This window comes from Cetorhinus maximus, unplaced genomic scaffold, assembly GCF_964194155.1.
Source record: "Cetorhinus maximus unplaced genomic scaffold, sCetMax3.hap1.1 HAP1_SCAFFOLD_3550, whole genome shotgun sequence".
In the NCBI taxonomy this organism is placed as follows: Eukaryota; Metazoa; Chordata; class Chondrichthyes; order Lamniformes; family Cetorhinidae; genus Cetorhinus; species Cetorhinus maximus.
In genome coordinates, this window is record NW_027599459.1 from 1,335 (window position 1) to 9,603 (window position 8,269).

The 8,269-nt window shown below is 58.7% G+C and overlaps 1 protein-coding gene across 1 annotated transcript; it reads right to left on the bottom strand.

Annotated features, from left to right (window-relative positions):
- Nucleotides 1-813: 813 nt before the first annotated feature.
- Nucleotides 814-7,839, bottom strand: LOC144678073 (zinc finger protein 219-like; the record flags this gene model as incomplete). Its single annotated transcript, XM_078537993.1, has 3 exons — nucleotides 814-1,071; nucleotides 6,285-7,171; nucleotides 7,238-7,839. Coding segments are annotated over 3 exons (1,747 nt in total), but the record flags the coding sequence as incomplete, so codon positions are not given.
- Between the last annotated feature and the right edge of the window lie 430 nt (nucleotides 7,840-8,269).

An 8,269-nucleotide genomic window follows, 5' to 3' on the forward strand; every position in this document is an offset into this window, starting at 1 on the left:
TTGGGTGGGGTGTGGGGGTGGGCGGTTGAGCAGGGGGTGTGGGTTAAGCCCGGGTGTGGGGGGGTGGTGTGGTGGGGGTTGAGCAGGGGTTGGGGGTGTGGATGAGCGGGGTGGGGGGGCGTTGAGTGTTGGATGGGGTGGGGGTTGTGCGGGGAGGGTGGGAGGTGGGCAGGAGTTGGGTGGGGTGGGGGTGTGGGTTGTTGCGCGGTGGGGATGATCCCCGTGGGGAGGACCTGGGGCTCCGTTCACCCCTCTGGCTGTTGCCTCTACCTCGGGGACCGGCTGCCTTTGCCCACCCTGAACCGGCAGCTTGGACCCCACTCCCTGCCGTATCCCTTGCCGGGCAGCGAGTCACCGGCATTGGGTGCCCTGAGGAGGCGGGGGGAAGGATTCGGGGGCAGGACCCCCTTCCCCCTTTCCCCATTCCAGGGCAGCGGGTGGGCAAGGGGTGTTGGGGGAGGTGGGACTTGACCTGGTGGCTTGCCAGAAAGCCTTGCGGCACGAGGGAGCTTGATGGGCTGAACGGCCTCCCCCCCCACTAGGTCACAACGACCCGAAGAGACGCTTGGGTAGATTTGGGTGGGGGGGCCAGCGGTGCTCGGGCTCTGGTTAACCCCTCACTCTCCGGCGGAGCTGGGAGCCAGCGAGCTTCACATTCGCCCAGAGGGGAGCTGCCCAACCGGATGGCAGAGGGTTGGCGGGGTTTGGGGAGAGAAGGGGGGGGCGGGAAGGGGAAGCGGCAGAAGGTTCGGGTAGTGCCGGTGGTGGTGGTGGTGGTGGGTGGTGGTGGGGGGGGGCACGGTTAGAACCTACCTGTGTGAACCCGCAGGTGGACTTTGAGGTGGTGGGACGATCGAAAGGCTTTCCCACAGTAGGCACAGTCCCTGGCGCCGAGGCCCCGCCCCCGATCCACGGGCAGCCTGAAGCCCCACTCCCCTGGGGGGCAGAACGGAAGAAAAGGCAAGGCGTGACTCAGAGACAGAAGCATCCCCCCACCCCGTGGTGCCGTCACCCTAACCCTAACCCTCAAACCCCACCCCCCAGTTGGGAAGAGACCACTTGCGTCTGCCACTGTCAGTGAAGTGTCGACTCGGGCTCGGGGAGGGGAGGGGGTGTGGGGTAGGGTCATACCCTCGCCCAGAGTCACAGGGCTCGGAGGAGGAAGTGGGGGGGTCCTCACTTCCCGCTCCGGACCTCTGAGGGCAAATGTCTGGAGGCTGACGCTCCGGTGCGTTACGGAGAGAGAGCTGCGTCATCAGAGGCACCGTCTTTCAGGGAAGATCTTACAGCGAGGACCCAGCCGCCTGCTTGGGCGGACGTACAGGCCCCAGGCGCTGTTTGGAAGAAAGGCAGGGGAGTTGTGCCCGGGATCCTGCCCATTAGTTGTCCCCTCGGACATCGTCACGAAAATACCTCCCCCTGTAGACCCAGACCAAGGAGAGAGGGCAGCTTCTCTCTCCTGTAGGCCCAGACCAGGGAGTGGGGGCAGCTTCTCTCCCCTGTAGGCCCAGACCAGGGAGTGGGGCAGCTTCTCTCCCCTGTAGGCCCAGACCAGAAAGTGGGGGCAGCTTCTCTCTCCTGTAGGCCCAGACCAGGGAGTGGGGGCACGTCCCCTCTCCTGTAGGCCCAGACCAGAGAGTGGGGCAGCTTCTCTCTCCTGTAGACACAGACCAGGGAGTGGGTGGCAGGTTCCCTCTCCTGTAGGCCCAGACCAGGGAGTGGGTGGCAGGTTCCCTCCGCTGTTGACCCGGACCAGGGCATGCGGTTAGGTTCCTTCCCCCGAAGGAAATTAGGTAAAGCCGCTGGGGTTTTTTAAAAAAAAATACAATTCAGCAGCTTCTTGCATCTTTTTTCTCATGACAGCCTCACGAGTGTCAAGAAGATATAATAACATGTCTATAAATTTATTGGAAATTATTTTAAAATAAAGCTTAGTGGTGTATGTGTGTGTGTGTGCCTTAATTGGATTATAGCCAGCTGGTCTGGAGGCTTTGATGTGGAGAAGAGAAGTAGGTTTGAAATGGTAATTCGGTAAACATAGGGAAATCGAAGGTGAGGTGTAAAGGGGACAATTTGCATTTTTAAATAGACCATTCAAAAGGGCCAGTGGAATGTTATGCCTAACCCGGTAGAGCTCAAAAACAATGCGTTTACTTTATTTTTAAAAAGCTTTCCCGTGAAGTGGGTGTTTATGGAAGGGTTTTATTGTTAGTAGATTTAAAGTTTTCAAAAAAAAACCTAGCGATACAATGAGAATTTGCATTCAAAGTGGAAAATATGTCTAAAGGAAGAGAAGGTGGTTGGTAAAAGGGGAGGAGGGATTCTAAGATCTAAAGCCTCCAGCCGCCGCCTGCAAGGACCCAGAGCTGAAAGAAACTCGTTTTGAATGTGACTGTCCCAAGTGTGCTTTGCCAAGGGTCTGTTTAAATCTGTGTGTTTTACTGCTGCCTTAACAGAGGCGTCACTGGGAATCAGGTTACTTAGGGGATTTTTGGAGTTATTATAGTCATAATTTTGTCGACCTGTGTATGTGCTTACAATCTTTCATGTATTAATAAAGGTTTAGTTCAGTTTTATGCAAAACCTCTTGAGACTTGGTGGTCTTATTACTACTGAATTCAAAGCCGGCATCTCGAAACATACAAACTGCAACAAAAAAATAATGGGTTATGACAGTTGTTTCAAGTTTCCCTCTGGGATTTGAACAGCTCAGCCCTTATCATCGGCTGTGTCATAATACAAGACTATATTGAACGTGAATGCGTTTCTGAATTTACCCTGGAAAGAATTAAATTCACCGTCAGCTGCACTGGGCTATTGTGCCTTATTAACAGAGGTTACAAGGCTACTGAGAAGGTGAGACGGCTAATCCCCTCTGGATAGCAACAAGCTGCCCGGTGTCTGTAACTGGGAGAGAGGTGGGTGAGAGGGTTAATCCCTTCTGATAGGAACAGGCTGCCCGGTGTCTGACTAACTGGGAGAGAGGTGGGTGAGAGGGTTAATCCCCTCGGAAAGGAACAGACTGCCCGGTGTCTGTAACTGGGAGAGAGGTGGGTGAGAGGGTTAATCCCTTCCGATAGGAATAGGCTGCCGGGTGTCTGACTAACTAGGAGAGAGTTAGGTGAAAGGGTTAATCCCCTTCAATAGGAACAGGCTTCCCAGTGTCTGACTTGAACTGGGAGAAAGGTGGGTGAAATGGTTAATCTCCTCAGATAGGAACAAGCTGCCTGGAGTCTGACTGTAACTGGGAGAGAGGTGGGTGAGATGGTTAATCTCCTCAGATAGGAACAAACTGCCTGGAGTCTGTAACTGGGAGAGAGGTGGGTGAGATGGTTAATCTCCTCAGATAGGAACAAGCTGCCCGGAGTCTGATTGTAACTGGGAGAGAGGTGGGTGAGATGGTTAATCCTGCCAATAGGAGCAGGCTGCCCAGTCCCTGACTGGAACCGGGAGAGAGGTGGGTGAGATGGTTAACCTCCTCAGATAGGAACAGGCTGCCCAGTGTCTAACTCTAACTGGGAGAGAGGTGGGTGAGAGGATTAATCCTGCCAATAGGAACAGGCTGCCTAGTCTCTGACTGTAACCGGGAGAGAGGTGGGTGAGATGGTTAATCTCCTCAGATAGGAACAGGCTTCATCTAACGCTATCCACATCCTGGGGGTTACCACTGACCGGAAACTGAACCGGTCCAGCCATATAAATACTGTGGCTACAAGAGCAGATCAGAGGCTGGGAATCCTGCGGAGAGTCACTCACCTCCAGACTCCCCCCAAAGCCTGTCCACCATCGACAAGGCACAAGTCAGGAGTGTGATGGGATACTCTCCCCACTTGCCTGGGTGAGTGCGGCTCCTACAACACTCGAGAAGCTCGACACCGTCCAGGACAAAGCAGCCCCCGCTCGATCGGCACCCCATCCACCAACAGTCACTCCCTCCACCACCGACGCACAGTGGCAGCAGTGTGTGTACCATCTACAAGATGCACTGCAGCAACTCACCGAGGCTCCTTCGACAGCACCTTCCAAACCCACGACCGCTACCTTCTAGAAGGACGAGGGCAGCAGACGCACGGGGAACACCACCACCTGGAAGATCCCCCTCCGAGCCACACTCGGCGTCCCGACTTGGGAATATATCGGCCGTTCCTTCACTGTCGCTGGGTTAAAATCCTGGGAAACTCCCTCCCTAACAGCACGGTGGGTGTACCTACACCACAGGGACTGCAGCGGCTCAAGAAGGCGGCTCACCCACCACCACCTTCTCAAGGGGGCAATTAGGGATGGGCAATAAATGCTGGGCCCGGCCCAGCGAAGCCCACATCCCATTAAAGAATAAATCAAACATCTCTTGTTAGCTATGGTTGTAGCATTTTTCAGTAGAGGTTTTGTTCCTCAATGGAATATATATCAATTGTAAATTATGAATTATTTCTTTAAAGGTTTTGCCAAAGTTCATCTCTCATCATATATTTTAATCTAGTTTCCCAGTCCACCTTCGCCAACTCGCTCCTCAAACCCATGTAATTGTCTATGTTCAAATCTTTTGTGTTTATTCATTCACCGGGATGTGGGCTTCGCTGGGCCGGGCCCGGCATTTGTTGCCCATCCCTAATTGCCCCCTTGAGAAGGTGGTGGTGGGTGAGGTGCCTTCTTGATCCGCTGCAGTCCCTATGATGTAGGTACACCCACCTAGGGAGGGAGTTCCCAGGATTTTGACCCGGCGACAGTGAAGGAACGGCCGATATATTCCCAAGTCGGGACGGTGAGTGTGGCTCGGAGGGGAACTTCCAGGTGGCGGTGTTCCCCGTGCGTCTGCTGCCCTCGTCCTTCTAGACGGTAGAGGTCGTGGGTTTGGAAGGTGCTGTCGAAGGAGCCTCGGTGAGTTGCTGCAGTGCATCTTGTAGATGGTACACACACTGCTGCTGCTGTGCGTCGGTGGTGGAGGGAGTGAATGTTTTGTGGATGGGGCGCCGATCGAGCGGGGGCTGCTTTGTCCTGGACGGTGTCGAGCTTCTCGAGTGTTGTGGGAGCTGCACTCATCCAGGCAAGTGGGGGGAGTCCCATCGCACTCCTGGCTTGTGTCTTGTAGATGGTGGACAGGCTTTGGGGAGTCAGGAAGTGAGTTACTTGCTGCAGAATTCTTAGCCTCTGACCTGCTTTTGTAGCCACAGTGTTTATATGGCTGGTCCAGTTCAGTTTCTGTTCAATGGTAACCCCAGGATGTTGATAGTGGGGGATTCAGTGATGGTAATGCCATTGAACGTCAAGGGGTGATGGTTAGATTCTCTCTTGTTGGGGATGGTCACTGCCTGGCACTTGTGTGGCGCGGGTGTTACTTGCCACTTGTCAGCCCAAGGCTGGACATTGTCCAGGTCTTGCTGCATTTGGACATGGACTGCTTCAGTATCTGAGGAGCCGTGAATGGTGCTGAACATTGTGCAATCATCAGCGAACATCCCCACTGCTGACCTGATCAGGGACACAAATTTTGAGACCCTCAAAACCACCCTCGATCGCAACGTGAAATTGCACCACACTATGATCACTTTTCCCCAGGGGGCCCTTTACTCTCATATTATGATCGCTCTTCCCTAAAGGATCCATTGCGAAACAACGGCCAATTGGGCCCAGTCTACCCCTAAAACCGAAGGCCGTTCATTGCTCGGTACCGTTGTGGTGGATTCCCTTCCTGTATTCAAAACCCACAATCGTTTGGAGACCAGAACTCGATGGAACGTCCTTGGCTCTCTCTCTCTCTGCCTGCGGTGCGAATTGTGCCGCTATCCCGGGTCTCGTTAACCGCGATACCCCAAACCCGCTGAATCTTGGCTGCTTTTACTGTCCTCCCTCTCCATGGGGTGGCGATCAACAGTGGGGGAGGGGGGGGGGGGAGGAAGGGGTGGGTGGGGGGGGTGGGTTTTGGTACGTACCTTGAGGTCCAGGTGGGAGGCCGCCAGCTCCTCCTTCGTCACCGGGCGTCCCCGCTGGTGGCAGGGGGGGGCCCCTTCTCCCCTCGGAGGGGGCGATCCGGCCCCGGGACTCCGAGCCGGCCTGGGGGGCCGAACACTGCCGCCGCGCGTCTCCGTCTCCGTCGCCGATGCGCCCCTTCCGGTGGGCCCGGGCGTGGGCCGCTGCCTGCTGGTGGGTCCTGAGCAGCCGCCCGCAGCTGGGGCACTGGCCCGGCCTCCTCTCCCCCTCCCCCAAAAGCCCACCCCCACCCCGCCGCCGCCCCCTGCCTCCTCCTCCTCCTCCTCCTCCTCCCTCCGAGGGCCCAATCCCGCCACCATTCCGGACCCGGGCGGACTCCTCCCCCTCCTCCTCCTCCTCCTCCTCCTCCAGGCCCCTCGCCCGAGCCGCCGCCTGGAGCCTCTCGACGCAGTTGCCTCCCCCGCCGACCGCCAGCCCCAGGAAGCCCAGGAGGGCGCTCCCCTCGTCCCCCGGGACCCTCTCGCCCTGGCTGGCCCCCCTTCCTCCTCCCAACCCAAACCCAGGCCCAGGCCCGGTGGCCTGCAGCAGGCCCGAGAAGAAGGCCCCGTAGGCCAGCAGGCCCCGCTCCCAGGCCTCGGCCCCCGGGGCGGGGGGGTTGCCGGGGCCGGGGCCGGGACCGGCCGGCAAGGCTCCGGCCGCCGGGGACGCCCCCCTCTGCCTCTCGGTGTGGGGGTGGGGGTGGGCCAGCCTCAGGCCCAGCTTGTTGAGGTGGACCTTCATGTGGTTCTTGAGGAACCAGGGCTCCTTGAAGCGGCGGCCGCACACCTGGCAGCCGTGGTCGAAGGAATCCTTGTGCTTGCGCATGTGGCCCTTGAGGAACCAGGACTGGGTGAAGCCCTGGCCGCACACCTGGCAGCGGAAGGCGGGCGGGGGCGTGGGAGGGGTAGGGGGAGGGGGTGGCGGAGGGGGAGCGGGTGGGCCGGGCTCCTCGGCGGGGGGTGGTGTCTGCTGCTGCTGGCGGAGGCCAGGTTCCAGGTGGGCCTCCTCCACGTGCTCGATCAGCCGGCCCTCCAGGGCGGCGGAGAAGGGGCAGAGGGTGCACCTGTAGGGCCGGTGCAGGATGCGGACGTGGCGCTCCAGCTCCTCCTCCGTCCTGAACTTGCCCTTGCAGAAGGCGCAGCGGAAACCGGGAGGGCCCGGGAGGAGGGGCTGAGGCTGAGGCAGAGGAGGAGGAGGAGGGCCACTCCCCGCTCCCCGAGCCTCCCCCGCTAGGCCCGACATCGCCTCCTCCTCCTCCTCCTCCACCAACTCCTCCTCCTCCTCCTCCGCCGCCGAGGGGCCTACCACTAGGCCTGGGGCCTGGGCCAGGCCTCGGCCTAGCCGCTCCTCCCGCAGGCAGGCCCTCTCCTCCAGCTCCAGCAGCAGGCGGCTCTCCCCGCCCGGGCCGGGGGGCCGGTGAGTGCGCAGGTGGATCTTCAGGTTGCCCTTCTGGGCCGCCCGGTGGTCGCAGTAGGGGCAGCGGAAGGGCTTCTCGCCCGTGTGGACCCGCATGTGGAGCGAGAGGATGCTGTTGAAGCGGAAGCGCTTGCCGCAGACGGGGCAGGGGAACTTGCGGGAGAGGCCGCCCTCGGGCTCGCCAGTGGCCGACGCCGCCAGAGGAGGAGGAGGTGGAGGAGTAGGGTGTCCTAGGCCCAGGCCCAGGCCCAGGCCCAGGCCCGAGCCGGGCCCGTTGAAGAAACGCTGCAGGTCCAGCTCCTCGTAGTCCAGCTCGGAGATGTCCATCCCGCCCTCGGGCCACAGCGGCTCCAGGCCGTTCTCCTCACCCGGCTGAAAGCCGCCCAGTGGGTCACTGTGTCCGGGCACGGGCGCCGGAGAGGGGACGTCGCAGGGGGACACGGTCTCCTCCATCTCCTGAAAAAAAAAGAGGGCACAAGGTCAGCCCGGCAACAGGCAGGGTTTCCGGAGCAGGTACAGCACGGGGTTAGATACAGAGTAAATCTCCCTCTACACTGTCCCCATTAAACACATCCCAGGACAAGTACAGCACGGGGTTAGATACAGAGTAAAGCTCCCTCTACACTGTCCCCATTAAACACATCACAGGACAGGTACAGCACAGGGTTAGATACAGGGTAAAGCCCACTATATGAACTCCCCATCAAACACTCCCAGGATAGGGACAGCACGGGGTTAGATACAGAGTAAAGCTCCCTCTACACTGTCCCCATCAAACATTCCCAGGATAGGAACAGAACGGGGTTAGATACAGAGTAAAGCTCCCTCTACACTGTCCCCATCAAACACTCCCAGGACAGGCACAGAACTGGGTTAGATACAGAGT